General features: G+C 36.7%; 1 protein-coding gene across 1 annotated transcript in view; it reads left to right on the top strand.

The window, feature by feature from the left end:
• LOC114680653 (pleckstrin homology domain interacting protein) overlaps nt 1–20,104 on the top strand; it is a 127,011-nt gene that overhangs the window by 9,934 nt on the left and 96,973 nt on the right. The window contains exons 5-6 of the mRNA XM_037208233.1: nt 8,648–8,798; nt 8,887–8,985. Of these exons, the coding sequence (XP_037064128.1) occupies nt 8,648–8,798; nt 8,887–8,985 (250 nt within the window). The remainder of the gene's footprint in view (nt 1–8,647; nt 8,799–8,886; nt 8,986–20,104) is intronic.

The raw sequence follows: 20,104 nt of genomic DNA, 5'->3' as shown, positions 1-20,104 counted from the left end.
GTGATGCCTTCTATGTGATGATGAGGACACTTGGACTTAGTGCTTTCTCCATTTGTATTGCCAGTAGAATGCCTGGCTGCTTTGACTTGAAATGTTTTCTGAGCTGCTTACCTTTTCTTTAAAAGTTGAGTAAGAAGTTCTTTTGGTTTGTTAAGACAGGGTTTCTCTGTGTAGCCCTGGCTGTCTTGGATCTTGCTCTGTAGACCAGGCTGATCTCAGATCTGCCTGCCTCTGTCTCCCAAGTGCTGGGATTAAAGGTGTGCCCTACCACTGCCTGGCTGAGTAAGAGAGGTTCTTAATCACAGTATGTCTAGTGGAAATCAGTGGCTTTCAGTTTCCTCATAGGAACATCTTACTGATTATACCTTTTTTTTTTTTTTCAATGAATGAATGCTCTGCATATATACCTGCATGCTAGAAGAAGGCATCAGATCCCACTGTAGATGGCTGTGAGCCACCATGTGGTTCCCGAGAATTGGAGCTCAGGACCTCTAGAAGAGCAGCCAGTACTCTTAATCGCTGAGCCATCTCTCCAGCACCCGACTACCCTTTAACATTACCTTCTGATAGTTGCCAAACTTTCTGTCTAGAAGGGATAGGTGCTTATATTGAATAGCTTGTATCTTAGTTTGCTTTTCTATTGTTGTGATAAACACCATGACCCAAAGCATCTTGGGGGAGGAAAGGGTTATTTTATCTTAACAACTTCAGGTTACAGTCCTTCACTGAGAGAAGTAAAAGCAAAAACTTAAGGAAGGCAGGAATCTGGAGGCAGGAACAGAAACAAGCAGGGAGGAGTATACTGGTTTAATCTCCTTGGCTTGCTCAGTGTGCTTTCTTTTACAACACAGATACCTGCCCAGGGGCGCACCACCCACAGTGAGCTCTTGAGACTTCCCATATCAGTCAACAATCAAGAAAATGATCATCAATCAAGAAATGTTCCACAGACTTGTTTATAGACATATATATATATATATATATATATATATATATATATATATAGAGAGAGAGAGAGAGAGAGAGAGAGAGAGACTGTATGTATATAGTGTAATGGAGGCATTTTCTCTACTGAGGCCCGTCTTTTTGCATAACATTAGCTTGTGTCCAGTTGACAAAAAACTGACCAGTATAGCATGCTACCCAGAAACAGCTTGGTTTACCCAAAGATGCAGATAAACCAACCATCCGGCTTAGTTTTTTTTTTTTCTTTTTTTCCTAATATGCTGCAATTCACATTCTCAAATGATTATTGTTAGTTATTTGGCGGTTGTAGCTAGAGTTTTCCTCTTGTCCACAGTCAGGACAAATCTTTGTCACCCGCTAGTCCCACAGCTGCTCAGATCCAACCAAGTAAACACAGAGACTTATATTGCATACAAACTGTATGGCCGTGGCAGGCTTCTTGTTAACTGTTTTTAATATTTTTTGTTTGTTTGTTTGGTTTTTCGAGACAGGGTTTCTTTGTGTAGCTTTGCGCCTTTCCTGGAACTCACTTGGTAGACCAGGCTGGCCTCAAACTCACAGAGATCCGCCTGCCTCTGCCTCCCGAGTGCTGGGATTAAACGCGTGCGCCACCACCGCCCGGCAACTGTTTTTATAGCTTAAATTAGTCCATTTCTATAAATCTATACCTTGCCACGTGGCTTGTGGCTTACTGGTGTCTTTACATGCTGCTGGTCATGGCGGCAGCTGGCAGTGTCTCCCTGCCTCAGCCTTCTGCTTCCCAGAACTTTTCTCTATCCTTGTCCCACCTACTTCCTGCCTGGCCACTGGCCAATCAGTGTTTTATTTATTGACCAATCAGAGCAAACAGGAAGAGGGGGGAGAGACACTGCAGCCACCGCCAGGACAAGCAGCATGTAAAGATGCCGGCCGGTAAGCCACCAGCCATGTGGCTAGGTATAGATTTATAGAAATGGGTTAATTTAAGATATAAGAACAGTTAACAAGAAGCCTGCCACGGCCATACAGTTTATAAGTAATATAAATGTCTGAGTGATTATTTTATATATGGATTGTGGGACTGCGGGGCTTAATGGAACCTGGAGAGAAGCTCTCCAGCAATAGGCGGTGTTCTTACCCTGCGAGGAAATATCACGAAACACGACAGAATCCACTAACAAGAGTTTTATTAAGATAAGAGAGAGAGAGAGACAGATGTGCTCAGGCCTGTGGAAAAGACTTGTGTATAAGGAGAGGAGCCGGGAATACAGCGCCGGCTGGGCCACTCCTGCGTACACAGGCTCATGTGGTTACTCCACGCATGTGTGTAGATCACATGATTGTGCTGCACACTTTACACAACCATGCAAAGCCACAGGGTCCTGGTCACGAGAGATGTTTTGACCCAGAAATGGCTAGGCGGAAGTGTTTATGTCTGCCGGACATGGGGGCGTATTGTAAATCTCTATACCATTCAAATTGTAGTTAATAATTCCAGAAATATTTCTTATATGTGATCTGAGAAAGAAGTGATACACATGTGATTTTGATCAAAGTGGAAAAAGAAATAAGAGCTGTGTTGTTTTTCAGAGAAGTTTTTTGACCCTGATGTGAGAAACATTGCTATAGACCTATGGATCATTCTTTTGGGAAAGGGTCAGTAAATATTGATTGCCATGGTAAAGTGCTTCTGGCTTTTAAGGTTGCGTACCTAATTGGTATTGATAGTCCCTGTTTTGCAGCATTTTGTGTGGAGTGTTGACATGAAGGTCCATGGTTGCAGTTTTCCAAATGAGTTCTTAAAGAGACTCCTAGGATTCCAGGTGTCCTGAGGAAGTTGAATGGCCAAGGCTAAGAAAAGATGTAAATTTGGGAATTAGCTAAGAATTGTCCAAAGAGAGAATGTAGCGTGAGGAAATCATGTGTGGATTTGGGTTCTGACAACTAGGACCTCAAGGGCTTTACCACTTTGTGGCTAGGTAGAAGAGAATGAACTTGTAAGAAGGAATGGATCCACAGATAGAGGAAAGTCAGGGAATAGCTTGAAAATCAAGGCTAGATGGTGGTAAAAATATGAAGATACAGATTTAAAAAAAAAAAGATCACTGGGCGGCAGTGGTGACACACGCCTTTAATCCCAGCACATGGGAGGCAGATCTCTATGAATTTGAGGCCAGCCTGGTCTACAGAGGGAGATCCAGGGCAGGCTCCAAAGGTACACAGAGAAACCCTGTCTCGAAATCCCCCCCCCCCAAAAAATCAGAAGTTAAGGTGAACCCCAATGAGGCTTTTGTTTTTCTGGTATTTCTGTATTTATTTTAAAAATAAACTTAGAAATCTACTGTCAACATTACTTTTTAGTAGAATTTTATATTAAAGTATTTGTAGGTTCACAAGTAAGAAAAAATAGTGGAAGCCTATGTAAACATAGGTCCACTGTGAACATTTTGTGAAATCATGGTGATAATGACTTTGATACAGTGTGATCGTACTTATATCCCAGTTTTTCCCCACACTTGCTTATTTGTGTACATGTATGTGGGCATATTACATTCTATGTCATTATTGTTTTTATTATTTGAATTGTATTTATTCACCAATATATGAGTCAATATGTAATGTGTAACTTGAAGCATAATTAAAGTAACAGTTGACTCTTAGACCAGGTGCAGTTCTAAGGACATCACATGTGGTTTAATGTATCCAAGACCATAGCCAACAGTTATAACACTTTCACTCTGTCTTAATGTCTCTAAACTCTTAACAATGCCCTACTTGCCCTATGTTTCTAAAATAGTATCTCAAAAAGTGATATATATACCTGAGCTTTTTTTTTTTTTTTTTTTGACTCAGGATTTCTCTGTGTAGCTCTGTAGACCAGGCTGGCCTCGAATTCAGAGATCTGCCTGCCTCTGCCTCCCTAGTGCTGGGATTAAAAGTGTGCACCACCACCGCCCGGCCACTTGAGCATTTCTTAATGTTTTTTTGTTTTAATTCATTCGAGTGAAAGCTGTTGTTGACTGAGGCAGGAGAGTGAGGGAAGAAATGAGACTGAAAATGAGCTATCAAAACAACAACAAAACATGTTTCTGAGGAGGCAAAGACTAGAAACACGTCTGGATGATTAAACTGAAGGGGTGGAGAACAAGTCAGGCAGGATTTGGGAGTTTTGCTAAGAAGAAACTTGAGGATATTTAAATAAATGTAGGTATGAATAGGAAGGAGGTACTTGAGAAGAACATTAAATATAAGGAGGACTAGCTTATGGTTTGGAGGATTCATAGCCTAGGTAGAGGATTTAGATCTTATATATTAAGGGGAGCAATTCTGCTAAGAAGTGGAGTAGGTTCAGTTGTAGCTTTAGGGATTTGATGGAGAGAAAGCAAAGTTCCCCCCATAAAGAGATGACAAAGGGGGTATGGAAAAGGACTCAGAAGAGCTTATTATGGGAAAGAGAACATTGTTAGTCTGTTTTCACCTTCCACCCCCTTTTGGTGATAATTCCTTACAGACTACTAAAGAGAAATAGTGGCAAATGGAGATATGTATTGCTTGGAGCTACTTACATTAGAATACTTTAATACAGTATCTGTACTTTCCTGTTTCATTTAGAATTTTATTTGGGGAATTTTCTTTGGCTTTGAAAAATGTTTGAAACTACTAGAATAAAGCACTAGAATGCATAAAGTCAAACATTTTGTTTTCTCTATTTTTATGTGCTGGAGTAGGTGCTAATAAAATGTTTTCAGTATTGGGTAATGATGAAGTCAGCAAGTCTTTGTTAACATGTTCATTTATCTAAATAATCATTTATTAACCCCCTCAAGTTGTTAGGTACCTAGTAGACAGGTAAACCAGTCTAATCCTGTGTCTTACATGGGACACAGACAAATTAGTTGGTCAGTGATTCAATATAGTATGATGTCTTCTGAAATCCCTGCTAGAGAGGCATAGAATGGATTTCTGATGTGGATTATAGTTACCATTAGATTCTTACTGAGGTTTAAAGTATAAAGATTTATTAAGAATTAATATATATACTTTGAAATGTTATGGGTGACCAGGGAAAACTTGAAACGTAAAAAGGGATGTGCAAAAAGGGACTAAGGTAGTGTATAACAACAGCTCACAGAAGGCAGTGAAGCATAGACAGACATGAGGAAAAGGAGGTTTGGAAGTGGGTGGGTAAAGAAAAAGATTTCCAGTAGACAAGTCAGTTTCTATATTTAATATCTCAGAAACTGGAGAAAGCATTGCATTTAAGAACTGAATGTCTCTTCTAACTTGAAAGTGAAAGTTGAGTTTGAAAAGTTGGAATATTCTACATTATCAAAGAAAGCTTTAGTCAAAGTGGATTCATAATATTTTACTAACAGGTAGAGATCTGTAGAAAAGGTTACCAGTCTTACTACTTGAAAAGGTATTCAGCCTACAGATTCTAAAACAAGACCATTATAAACTTCTCCTTGCTAAAATAAAAAACTGAAAAGGAATTTCGAGCAGTTTCAGAGGTCACATTAAAATACTTATATTTGGGCCAGAGAGATGGGATGGCTCAGTGTTTAAGAGAATTTGTAGCTCTTGCTAAGGACCTAAGTTGAGATTCCAGCACCTGTCTCAGGCATCTCATAACCCCCTGTAACTCCGGATCCCAAATGCTTTCTTGCCTCTGCAGGCACTGGGGGCACATAGACACAGACACGCACACGCACACATGTAAATTTAAAAAATCTTTTAAAGCAATAATTGCTTTAAGTTTGGATCCAAAAGGCACCTTATAATTACTCCAGGCCTTTATTATAACTTAAGGTGCGTGTGTGCGTGTGCATGTGTTAGTTAGCAGGTGTTCTGCTCCATCTGTATTAGTCCATGGAGCCTTTGTGACAGGGTCTTCTACTGATCCTGTCACTAGACTAACCATGAGTAAGCCCCAGCAGTTCTCCTGTCACGTGTCCTCAGTGCTGGGGTTCTAGGCATGTATGGTCACTCCTGGATTTTCCTGTGGCCTTAAGGGATTTGAACTCTGCTCCTCATGCTTGCTCACCAAGCACTCTTAACCTGCTGAGCCATCTTCTCAAGCTTAATTATATTTTTAGTTGACACACAGTTCTTTATGAGGTCAAGTATATGTTCATTGTATGGTTATCAGTCAGTGTTTAGAATATCCATCACCTGATACATTTATTATATCTTTGTGTGGTAAGAACATTCAAAATCTTTTGAGTTACTCAGCTAACTTTGCTAACTATAGTCACGTTGTACTCAGAATCTAGAATTTTCTGGGGCTTATGAAAGAAAAGTATAAATAAAATTTAAAAAATCTTTTATTTTGTTATAATTGCTAAAGATAATTTACTAATTTACTACTCATTAGTGTTTCTTTCTTTTTTGGTTTTTTGAGAGAGGGTTTCTCTGTATAACTGCCCTAGCTGTCCTGGAACTCGCTTTGAAGACTAGGTTGGCTCAAACTCAGAGAGATCCACCTGCCTCTGCCTCCTGAGTGCGCCACCACCACCACCACCACTGGGCATCATTAGTGTTTCTTAAAGTATGTTCTAGTCTGACAGATACTAGGGAGAAAGTAATGCTGTAGCTAAACAAATTAGGGAAATTAAGTGTTGAGCAAAATTAAAAACATTCTTCTGGAGTCTGAGAGGCTTTACTGACACTGGCCAGGAGAGTATATTGTACATCATTTGTAATGCATATTTTATTAAGTCCCTCTTTTTCTAAAGATATTCATTCTGCCAAGCCTTTTTAGCCATTTAAATATATTTATTCTAGACCTCTGTTTTTAATTATCAGTGTGATAGTATGACTCCAAGTTATCTTCACAACAGGAATGTCTTCTGGAGTAAAATTTCTATTACTGGCTTCATGTTAGAAGGATGTTTATTAGTCAACTTTAAAAAATATGTATGCTAGTCTTCAGAGTATAATTAAACCTAAAGGTGTATCTCGGTGGTAGAATGCTTGTCTTGCATGCTCAAGGCCATCTATCCCCAGCACTGAGAAGGGGAAAATAAAAAGAATATAACAGATAATATGAGATATAATAAAAGGATTTATCTATTCACATAGCCCTCGGTATTTTAGGAAATTCATATTAAGATTGCCTAATGGATAAAATACTTGGAGACTTGGGCTCAAGTCCCTTTTCAACACTACAAATTACTGCATTTCTTTGTTAATGTGTGTTGTACTGTACTGGTGGTTGCCATTACTTTTTCATATACTAGAAACCTATCAGACACCAGTATAGTAATCCAATTTCATGTTATCACAGGTAGCATCTATGTTAGAACTTTTCAAAACAAATTTGTAAGGGAAATGGCTTTTTATTTACCTTTTTGTGAATCTTTAATAGCTGCCTTACTTAGATCATTAGTCTTTGTTGACTCTGTCGTGAAGTCATAAGCTGTGTATGTGGCCTCTGGAAACCACTACTGCAGACAGAAAATGGCAGGGAAAAGGTTTTATTCTTAATTATGATTTTTACCTGGAGAGTCATCCTGGTTCTTAGCATATGTTTGAAGAGCACCTTACTTGAATGGTTAGTTTCTACAATAGAACATATTTCATAATTTGGGGAGGTAAATGTAAAGTGGAAGATAGTATATACTTGTTCTAATTTAATTCATTTTGGATTTTGAGAATATTTATTAAAAGATGAAATAATAAAAAGAATGAACATTATGCTTTCAAATGCTGATATAAGTTAATCAGTGGTGTGGAATTCTTAATGTGGTTCATCTTTTTATAGTAGATAGCTTATTTTACTGTTGAAACTTGTTTGATATAACAATTAGAATTTTGCCTCCCTCCCCACCCCTTTTAAAGGTCTCTGGTAAATTAAAAATAAGCATGGCAGGGCATGGTAGTACCTTTAATCCCAGCACTTGGGAGACAGAGGTAGTCAGTCTCTTAGTTTGAGGCCAACATGGTCTACATAGTTGAGAAAGCCTGTCTCTAAACAAACAAACAAAAAACCCAAAAGTTAGCATAGATGGTATATTAAATATCCTTAAACTTTTTATAATGAGAATCTAAAAATACTAATTGTCTTTAATTTTTAATTATTCTAGAGACATAATAGCAGTTTCTTAACACAGATTTTATGGTTTTTTTTTTGCTGCTTTAAGGTTTTAAAATTGCAAATGCTGTGTGTGTGTGTGTGTGTGTGTGTGTGTGTGTGTGTGTGTGTGTGTGTATACACATTTTTTTTTATGGAGGTGGGAGGATATTCTGAGTTTCCATCGCAGGCTGGCCTCGACTTTACACAGTGGAGCATGGAGCATCTGGCCCTCCACACTGCTAGGGTTATAGGTGTGGACCACCACATCTATAGTGTTATAGGTATATAGTGTTAGAGATAAAAACCCAAAGCCTTATGCATTCTAGGCAAGCTCTGCCAACTGAGTGGTATCCCCTGTCCTGAAACTGTATGTTTATCATTATTTAATATTGGCATTGGCCAGCATGTTAATTTATAGAACTTAACGTTTAGTTTACATTAATTTATAGCAACTTTTTCTTCCTTGGTATACTAACTGATAGGCAGCTTGGTTCTGTGAGTTAAGTGGTTTAACAAAATGTGAACATTCTGGAGTGAAGACAGTGTTGACTAGCCTAAACAGATTGTAACTTTTGAAACTGTTGTCTGGGACATAATAGATGTCTATGTCTGTTTTTAACATAATAGGTGAAGTATTATAGACATCTTGCACCTGATCACTTGCTGCAAATCTGTCATCGACTAGGACCTCTTCTTGAGCAAGAAATTCCTCAGAGTGTTCCTGGAGTACAAACTTTATTAGGAGCTGGGAGACAGTCCTTGCTACGTACAAATAAAAGTATGAACATTTTCCTTTACAATTTAGACTTTCTTTTTCTTAGTTTTTATATTTTATTTTTGTATTCATGAAATGTATGTTTTGATAGGCTGCAAGCATGTGGTATGGAAAGGATCTGCTCTGGCTGCACTACATTGTGGAAGGCCACCAGAGTCTCCAGTTAACTATGGTAGCCCGCCTAGCATTGGTGAGTTGAGTTTACTACGTTGTGATATCCTCTAGGTAAAAACCTATTGAAAATAGTTTTTGGTTACTGTGATGTCAGAGATCTTTATATTATGCATATATTATGTATATCAACATTCAAAGATGAAAAACCTCTGAGATTTTCTTATATTTAAATTGTTTTAATAATGAACATGATGTACAATTGTAAATTATAGGCATTGCTTCTTATGAAGATTGGTCATCTCAATGTTTTATTTTTCCTAAAACTTCCTTATTAAAAATTATATTGTTTAGTTAATTAGTATCAGAATTCCAGTTAGCTATAATGTTAGTAAGCAACTAGTTTGGTTAAGCATTGCATATTTTTTGTCTAAAGTTTCAAGGAGAACAAATTTGCAAATAAGTTTGCCTTGCTTTACAGCCTATCACCTCCATTACTACTAGACATTGTCTTGTGAATTAATAGACCATCCTAAAGACTAGACTTCTTGACCTTGTCTTCTACCTTTCTCCCTTCCAGTACATTGTCTAACACTATAATCTTAATTTTTTTGTGACTTTACCTTTGCTCTTCCCAAAGAAATACATGAAGGTAAATTATGACGTTTTAGAGATATTTGTTTCATTTACCATTATGTCAGCTCCTGGCTTTTAGAGATCTCATGTTAATCTTAGCTTCTTTTCTCATGTGCACTCTTCTGCCTAATGTCTTTTGGTGAAGCTGAAAAATTCTTCTTATTTTAAAATAAGGTCTGCTTCATTATTTTTCCTTCCTAGAACTTCAGTTAATAAATGAAGGATTTTTTTTTATTTAGTCTGTTTTCCTCTTTTTTGTTTACAATTTTTTCTTTCTGTGATGCATTCTGAGTCATTTCCTCCTACCTGTTTTTCAAAACTATCCTGATATTTGCATGATATGTAATCATAATTGGTTATATTTTATTTATCTTTTATTGGTAAGATTTAATACCATTTTAATATTAATCTTATGTAAATTATGCTGTACAGTTTTTCCTATTGATCAATTTTTACCTATTCATTGTTATTCCTTTCTTCCGTTCAGTTCATAGTTTATCTCTATACTTATCACATAGTGCTCATCACCTAAGCACATTCATTCCAACCTGCTCTCTTAGTAGCTGTTTTCCTTTCACAATTCATTTTCTTGTGCTTTCTTCATCATAGTTTTACCATAACAGTTTTTTTTTACAGTTTGTGGTTAGTCATTTCAAACTTAGCTATTTTCTTTTTATATTGCCATTTGCTTCTTAATTTATCTTTAAATTTATTTCTCATTTCCATTTGGCACAATGTTAACTTTAAATTTTTTTTTTCTTTTCTGTCTTCTGTAAAGAGAAAAGTGTATTGCCCCTCCAAGGTCATTTTTTCCCTTCATTTTTTTTTCTTTTATAAAATATGATAGCTCTTAAAAGATTTGTAAGATGTGTTTGCATTATACCAAAGTTCTTTTGTTTCAATTTCTATTTCAAGTTACGGTTGACAAAACAAAGGGGTGAATTTTTGAAAAATAGCAATTTCCGTAGGGAGTTCAGTGCTTTTAAAGTTGTGTTTTCAGGGACTGGAGAGATAGCTAGGTGGGTAAGAGCACCAGCTGCTCTTCCAGAGGTCCTGAGTTCACTTCTCAACAACCACATGGTGGCTCACAACCGTCTGTAGTGGAATCTGACGCCCTCTTCTGGCATAAAGTCATACATTCAGACAGAGTAGTCATATACATAAGATAAATTTTAAAAAGTTACGTTTTCATTTCTTTAGTAAATAATTGATAAAGTTTACTTTTAAGTTATAGGTAAGATAAAAGATTCCCTTATCCCACGATGTATCTTGACAAGCAACTCAACTACTAATTAGGATGTACTCACCATTTCTCCTTTCACTTCTCACTATGTATTTTCCCATAGTGATTATTGAGTTTAATGTTGGGTTTTCATCTTTGTAAATGAAACAGATTATCATCTTTTCATTAGGCCTTTGAATTTTTCAATTTCTTCAAGAATCCTTTGATTAGGATTTGAGTAGATTTTATATAGATATTAGTGCTTTATTCAGGTCCTCCAGTAAGACTCAATGTAGTAAAATAGTCTTCCATAAAATAATTTACTTTTATAACACATAATGCTTTGATTGCTTAGGGGCAGCCAATATAAGTAATTGTTAGTGTAAAATAGTGTTGAGTTTGCAGAACCAGTGGTATCATTTGCACTTCATAGCAGGTCTCTGTAAAAGACCCCTTTTATTAACGAAGAAACCAAATTGTAGACGTGGTAACAATTTCAGTGTGTTCTCTGTTGGCTATGGTTTGTAGCTTTTGCATATATATATATCTACTATATAGTAGGAACTCTTTTACTTCTGTGAAATTATTTATGCATTAACATACCCGCTATGTCCATTTATTATTTGAGTATAATAATTGTTGGAAGTATGCCTTAGTATGAGAACTGTAGAAATAATGAAGCGTGGTATATTCTTTCAAGTTTACATATTATCAGATAAGTACTTGAATTTGAAATTAGATACTCGGTTCCTTAAGAAAATTATAGGAATCTTCATGTGTTAGACTTATAACTGAGGATGAACTTGCAATTCTCCTCCCTTTATCTCTTGAGAGTTGAGATTATAGGTGTGTACCTTACCACACCTGGTTTATCTCCTGCTAGGGATAGAGCTTAGTGCTTTGTGGATGCACAAGAACTCTACCAACTAAGCTACATCCTTAACCCCAAATTTTGTAGTTTGAATAATGGATTTGTTTCACTAAATCAGCTTTTGCTTTTAGTTGCATCCTTTCCAGTTTCATTTTCATTGCTGCCAAGAGAGAAAGTCACAATAAATTATCTTAAAGCAAATCTTACATTATTCTGTGCATTTCTCCCTAAAGACTTTAAACTCATTTTCACTGGAATTTAGTTAAAATGCATCTGCCACATCTTCTCTCCTTAATTTTTTCCCTTGACACTTGTTCTTTTGTATTTTGTGTGCTAATCATACAAGACTTAAACTGTGTTTGGTGCTTTTTCTTTTTTCTTTGTTCCTTTTTATTGAGATAGGCCCTCCCTGTGCATTTCAGGCTGAGGGTTGCAGAGTTGGAAGTACAAGCCTCTACTACCTTGTCCAGCTCTGTAACTGACTTCTTAAAATTTTTTTTATTGTATTTGTTTGTGTGTATTGTATGCATGCACATACTACATGTTCATATGGAAGACAGAACGACTTGTGGGAATTGATTTTTCTCTACCATGTGGGTCCTGGGGTTTGAACTGTGGGTATTTGGCTTGGCAGCAAATCCTTTAACTCTCTGAGCCATCTCCTGTCTCCACTTTTTTAATGGTGTTTTAAGGCACCAGGCCATTGTACTCACTGTTCCTCAACTTGGAATATATTCACGTCCTGTGAACATTCTTTGTCTATTTATTTTTCAGTTTTTAGACTTCTAGAGAAATTACTTAAATTTCCCCCCTTATGTTTAGAACCTTTACTATATGTTCCATAATTTCCTAATCTATACCTTTATTTGTTAATACCATTGTTTGTTATAGAATATTATTTTAAGATGTGTTATATTTGTTTATGCTGTGGAATATTTGTTTAATGATACAAAGATGTGTTGCTTTTGTTTATGTTGCATTTGTTAACCCTGTGAAGCTGTGTTACTTAGCTTGTCTAAAACACTTGATCTTCTAATAAAGAGCTGAATGGCCAATAGCAAGGCAGGAAAAAGGATAAGCAGGGCTGGCAGGCAGAGAGAATAAATAGGAGAAATCTGGGAGGAGCAAGAGAACAAGGAGAGGAGGATGCTAGGGGCCAGCTACTCAACCACAATGCCAGCCACGGAATAAGAGTGAAAGTAAGATATATAGAACTAAGAAAACGTAAAGCTTAGGGCCAAAGATGTAATAATTTAAGGAAAGCTGGCAAGAAACAGTCAAGCTAAGGCCAGCCAGAATAAGCCTTGTGTGTGTGTGTGTGTGTGTGTGTGTGTGTGTGTGTGTGTGTGTGTATTTTGAGGGGGTAAGGGAGCTGGGTGGCGAGCCCTCCAAAAGAACAAAAATAGCTAACATCATTTTGACATTCAGTGTGGGCCTGCAGAAAGCTGAAGAGTTGTTTGTACCAGGCTTTTTCTTGTGGGTCACCAACCAGCTCCCAAATCATAACACGAATTAGTTATGAATGATCGGCCTAGCTTAGGCTTGTTTCTGGGTATTTCTTTTAACTAAAACTAACCTGTTTCTTTTTGTGTACCTTTTACCTTAGGGCTTTTTACTTTTTCTTTCTGTATATATTACTTTCACTGCTTCCTGTGTCTGGCTGACGAGCGGCTGCCTGGTTTCTGGCCCTCGGTGTGTCCCCCTCTTTCTCCTTGTTCTCTTCTTTCTTTTGTTCTTCTCAAAAGCCTAGATTTCTCTTATTTATTCTCTTTGCCTGCTAACCCTGCCTATCCCTCTCCTGCTAGCTATTGGCTGTTCACTTTTTTATTAGACCAGTCAGGTGCCTTAGGCAGGCAAGCAGAAACAAATGAAACACATCTTTACATAATTAAACACACATCCTTACGTCATTAAGCAAATGCAGCACGAGCAAATGTAACACACTATTGCACAGTTAAAGTAATATTCTGCAGCATAAACAAATGTAACACATCTTTGTCCAGTTAAAATAATATTCCACAGCAACGTTGCAAGCCCTTATTTCCTACCTTTCTTCCTTTCGAGACTCAGTTTCCACAATGGTAAGTACCACTTCTTTTCTCTGTTAACATCCTTTTGTCTACACTTGGTTCATATGAGCCCTGTAAATATGTTAGTTAGCTCAAAGTTAAATGACTGGGATGTTTGACATAGAGAAAAACTATATAGCATTTTAAGGGTAGACATTTAAAGGTAGTTTTAAGTTTGACCCTCAGCACCAACCCAAAAAATAAATTTTTTTTGGGAGGGACAGGGACTTTCTGTGTAGAATGCTGTTCTGGAACTCACTCTGTAGACCAGGCTGGCCTTGATCTGCCGGCCTCTGCCTCCCAAGAGCTGGGATTAAGGGTGTGTGCTACCATGCCTGGCCAAAAACTAAAATTTGTAAAGAATTTTTATTAAAATAAGTAAACTTTTTGCTAATACTTAAAATTTAAAAGTATTGTTCTACTGTAGTATTTTCTAGTTGAAGTAGCATCAAATTGATTTCTAGTAAAAGGGAAAGAAATACCATTTCCAGTAGTAATAGTCATTATCTTTTCCTTTTCATTTTATTCCTTATGTACTTGGCTCATGAAACCTTTTGCATAATTCTTAGGATTATCATTTCTTCCTGCCTGAAATTTCACCTGCTTTGCTGCGTTTTAGACATTGTTCATCTCTTAAAGTATTTACTAAATCTGCTTTTTTTTTTTTTTTAAGTAAAACAACTGAACACTAAAACTCAACATGTGAGGATTTAACTCCTAAGTATACCAGTCCTTTTATTTATTATTATTAGTAAAATAAGGAGAAAAGCTTTCATGGTTGTTCTGTTGTCCAAGAGATTATTTCTATCTTCTATTCTCCATTACCTTTCTTAATTATTACTATGAAACTGATTATGGGATTGTCCTCTTAATACTGTAATCATCATCTTTGGCTGAAGTTGGAGCTGTTAATTATGTGATTTATCTTGTTCTGCTCTAGGTGGTGCTGTAGAAATGAACCAAATCATGTTGAAATATTTTCCACATGCTATCTGGCCTTCAAATTAGGATTTTTAGGTTGTCTTTTTCTGCTAATGTAATACGACTTCTTGTTCTACTTATTAATTGTAACCTCAATAATTCTCATGCTTCTATAGTGAATTAGATGTTCCCTTTTAAATCTTTTTTTCCTTGTAGCATGAATCTTAAAGAGTCTTATTAATAAAATCAAACCTGAGGCAGGTATTGGGGTGAACTGGAAGATCAGAGAACCAGAACAAGTCACAGCTAACTTCACCTGGCCAACTTCTCAGCTGATCTTGTTTCCTCAGACTGGAAACCTTTGTGTCCTCATATCCGAATGGCTCTCAGCTGAACTGTGCTGCTCAAAACCTAAAAGCTTAACCAGCCAAATGCTTCTAGTTTCTGGTCTTCATGCCTTATATATCTTTCTGTTTTTGCCATCACTCCCTGGGATTAAAGGCTCACTTTTTGGGATTAAAGGCTTGTGTCACCATACCTGGCTGTTTCCAATGTGGCCTTGAACTCACAGAGATCAAGAGGGATTTCTGGAATGCTAGGATTAAAGGTGTGAGTGCCACCATTTTCTAGCCTTTGTATCTAGTGGCTGTTCTGTCTCTGACCCCAGATAAGTTTATTAGGGTGCACAATATTTTGGGGAACACAATACCACCACACTTCCTAAAACAAATAGAAAGTAACTATCTTTGATCTATCTTTCTTTGATTTTAAAAGCACAGTGAATTTGTGTGTGTGGTGGGGGTGGGGAGTATTCCTGTGTAAATGTATGTTTGTGCAGGTACAAATCCATGTATACACATATGTAGGCCAGAAGTATAGTCACATGTCATACTCTGTTGGTTTTCACCTCATTTCTTGAGTTAGGATCTCTCATTGAACTTTAGAGGTCATTGATTTTGCTCAGTTGACAGCAAGTTTCCTGGATTTTATTGTCTTTGCCTTTTCAGCACTGAGGCTATCATGTCTAGTTTTTATGTGGGTGCTCTGGTTCAAACTCAGGTCCTTATACATGCATTGCCGACATTTTATTCAATGAGCCAGACATTCAGTGAGAGATTTTATAAATCAAACTTATATAAAACCAAATGTAGTCAGATTTTTTTTGGGCCAACAGCCCCCAAATAATAACTTGGAGACTTATTAATTATGAAAGCTTGGCTTTTAGCTTAGGCTTGTTCCCAGCTAGCTGTTATAACTAAATTAACCTTTTCTTTTAATCTGAGTTCTGTAAGTTCAACTTGTTCTGTGTCTCACTGGCATCTCCTCTGTACCAAGATTTATCTCTTGAGTTTCTCTCTCTCCCCAGAAATCCTGCCTATCCTCTCCTGCCTAGCTATTGGCCATTCAGCTCTTTATTAAGTTCATCAGAATAAAACAGTGACACATTTTCACACAGTGTGATCAAATATCCTGCAGAGTCAAAATTGAGGGCCTGTTGTGTTTATCTTCTGCCTTACAGATCAGAATATGTGATTGTTTTGTTTTAAGCAATTTTTGTTGTTGTTGATTTTGCTTTTTGAGGTGTTGTCTTATGATGGAGCCCTACGCTAGCCTTAACGCTGCACTCTTTCTGCCTTAGTCTCCTTTATGCTGGGGTTATAGTGTGTCCGCCAATATGTGAATTCTCTATATCAGTTTTCCGTCCATGTGAAACTGGCAGTTGTCATTTCTGTAGCATAATATATTTTCATATTCTTTAATATGCTTATTTTTAATGCTTTTTGTGATTGAATCCTAAGTATTTCTATATTTCTATCAAGCTTTGGATTTAAGTTAATCTTTCTAGACACTGTAGAAGAATATGTGCCCAGTAGGAGAAAGCTTGGAAAATAGAGAAAAGCTTAAAAACATACAAACAAAAATCAGTGTAATTGGTTATATGCTTATACTTTGGAATATTTTCTTTCAGTCTTTTTTCCTAATGTTGATGTAAGCACCATAGTGTTGGGATCATTACAGTTTACTTTCAGTTTTCTTTCTGATGAGGCATATAATTTCTTATGGTAAAGATTATATATGTGTATATATATACATATACATATATATATATATATATATATATATATATATAAGAAACTACTGCATTGAGTAGTTTCTAGAATGTAGGAAAGCACTCAGTAAATATACCTATTATGAGCCATCATTTCCAGATACGGTACATTGACATTTTTAAGCATTATTGAAGTTTATCTGCTAATATTTAACTTTTAAAAAATACAGTTATTTTGTGGCTGTACCTCTGCCACAGTGCTCCTGTGAAGGTCACAGGACAACTAGTAGGAGTTAGCTCTCATTCCACCCTGAGGATGAAACTCCAGAGGATCTGGGCAAGGGTCTTTAGCCACTGGACCATCTATTTGGCCCAGATTTTACATTACTAAAGTCCTTTTACCATGACCCTCTCTAGCTATCATGGCTAGATGTTGATGGCTTTCTTCCTCCTCCAGTCATTTTTTTCCAATATATTTTATATACATATACACACACACATATACATATACATACACACACACATACACACATATATAAAAATCGTGTTTTGTCATTTTTGACTGCCACTGTCATATATCTTTTTATTACAACTCTTTTGTGGTCCTTTGAAATAACATTTTATGTAAATGTTGACATTAAATACTTTAGACCATACAGTATGTTTGTATGATAGAAATTCTGAAGTCATCTTATCCTGTAAAGACAAGTATTTGTTTAGAGTAAACTTAGAAGCATAGAGAAAGTGCTCTCTGAATGTTTGGTTAGAAATACAGAACTATTTCACTAACATTAAAGATGGGCTACATGATAATTTTTTTTCTTTTTTGCTTATTTAGGTTTTTATCACTTCATTGTAAGTAAAATTTAGTTTTAACGATTCATAGATTTCTGTAGTCTTTAATTTACAGATATTGATTGTAAGCCTTATATGTACAAAGTCTTTCTTGACATTGTGGAGATTAAAACGAAACCTAGTTACAGATTATTCACAGTTCATTCTTTTTTGTTTTAATTTAGGAAACATTTTGGTGTTTATTATTATAAATCTTATGTTAACATTTTACTTAGAGGAAACTAGGAAACTTTTCAAGTCTGAGTGTTTTTTAAATCACAGTGACAGAATCAAATTAGGCAAGGTAGGGTAATAAAATTAATATACATTATTTCAAACAACCTGCTAAAATACCCCAATGTTTCTTATCTGAGTTCTTATTTTGTATAAAAAAAGACTTGGGTTGCTCAAATTGTACCAAAATACTTTCTAAGTTAGATATTTTGCCTCTTCATTTTCTTCTTTTCTAAGTGTTCTTTCACAGAAATTGTTTCCCCGGGTTTGGAACATGCAGCTTCTTCTTGTATTCTTTTTTTTTTTTTTTTGGTTTTTCAAGACAGGGTTTCTCTGCGTAGTTTTGCGCCTTTCCTGGAGCTCACTTGGTAGCCCAGGCTGGCCTCGAACTCACAGAGATCCGCCTGCCTCTGCCTCCCGAGTGCTGGGATTAAAGGTGTGCGCCACCACCGCCCTCTTCTTGTATTCTTTAGGCTGATAGATAGGCTTTGATTTTGTAAATGTGTAGTTCTGGGCCCTCCAGTTCTGATGTTAGGGGGAAACAGCTGTCCTACGTGACAATAGGTAGTATATCACATGTTTTATTCATCGTAAAGTTCTTTTTAAAAATTGTGGTTAATTTTGACCTTAGAATTTGGCTAATTTCTTACAGTTTACCTGAATTCGTGTACGTTTTACTAAGTACTTTGCAAAGGAGAAAAAGTCTGACCATTTGAGAGGGAAACAGTGTTTCTTCTTTAGTGCTTAGTTGTTGGTTTTTGCCATGTGTATTCTTTCCTGTCATTGAATATGTAGTTACCAAGGTGGCCGTAGATGCTCTTCTGTGCCGCTGTCTGTGTGCTTGTGCATGTGCTCCTTTCCTTCCTAAAATGGACTCAGTACACTGGTGCCTGTATAGTAAAGGAAACTGGGGTGACGTTGCTGAACTGTGTAGAAAATCATCTGCATTGAAAATTGGATCCAGAGAGAGGAACTTGATAATGAAAGATGTCATTTTATCAGCAAATGAGTCTAAACTGAGACTTGCAACAAATATTTTTACTTATTAATTTCTTCAAAATTAGTTAATACTTAAGAATAAAATATTTTAAAATAGACTTATAATGAAAAATACCCAGAAACATTAAAATGCCATTAATTATAAAACTAAAGTACTTAGTAATGACATAGAATAGCCTATAATAATTGTTAATCACAGTTTAATGGAAAAAAGAATGAGTACAATTGAAAGGCTAGATACAGTGGTTAGTAATTTGGGGGCGGAAAAGTCCTTAGAAGTTGTCTCAGTCACTCTTCTATTGCTGTGAAGAGACATCATGACCCAGGCAACTCTTCATCAGGCTTTTCTTTAAACTTTTTATCTCCTTGAGCACAGGACTTAGCTCCATTACACTTCCTGGTGCTCTTTTCCTCCTCACACTGTACATTTTATATTTTTCCTTTTTCAGCCTGCTTCTTTTCATTAGGAGCTAAAGCATGACCACTAATAACCACACACGTGTCCATACTAGGCTGTCTTGAAATTTCCTCTGCTAATGTCATTAATCTAAAACTCTTCAATTTAGCCTCAGGCAGATATTTAGGACAAGGGCAAAAACAGCCATATTATTTGTCAAAATATCATAAAATTGGTCTCTAGGCCGCTTATTAATATTCTTTCCTTCTAGAACTTCTTGAGCTGGGTCCTCACATGTCAAATTGCCCTTTGCATTGTCTTCCATGTTCCTATAATGATCGTCCATTAAGCCCCACTTAAAGCATAACCAGTTTTTTCTAGTCCAAAGTCCCAACCAAAGTCTTCCATATTCCCCCTGCTAAATAGCATGGTCAGGCCTCACTCTTGTAACCAACTTCTGTCTTAGTCACTGTCTATTGCTGTGACGGTATGGGGATGCCATGACTGAGGCAACTCTAAGTGAAAGCATTTAATTGAAGACTTGCTTACAGTTTCAGAGGTTTAGTCCGTTATCAACATGGTGCGGAGTGCGGAGGCATACACCCTTGGTGTTGGATAAGTAGTTGGGCACTACATCCTGAATTGTAGTGTTGGAACCCAAAGTTTAGGGTCTTAAGTGGGCGCCCCAAGAACCCAGACTCCAGTCCAGTTGATGCAATAGCAGGAGGATTTATTAAAGCTTCTATATAGAAGGGCAAACCCTGCTCCTAAGAGCAGCCCCATAAGGGCTTATAAAGGAAAAACCCACAAAACCCACAAGATTACAATTCCCATACAATTTCGTTTCACAAGATCATGGTCTGATCACAGAGTGATCACAGAGGGGGTACAGTTACATCAACAGGTACATTTTTCCTGAAACCTCAAGGGGGGGGTATCAAGGTGGTAGTGGAGTTTACACACAG

Source organism: Peromyscus leucopus, chromosome 7, assembly GCF_004664715.2.
Source record: "Peromyscus leucopus breed LL Stock chromosome 7, UCI_PerLeu_2.1, whole genome shotgun sequence".
NCBI classification, from domain to species: Eukaryota; Metazoa; Chordata; class Mammalia; order Rodentia; family Cricetidae; genus Peromyscus; species Peromyscus leucopus.
The sequence above is the reverse complement of the archived record's forward strand: the minus strand, read 5'-3'. Positions and strand labels throughout refer to the sequence as shown.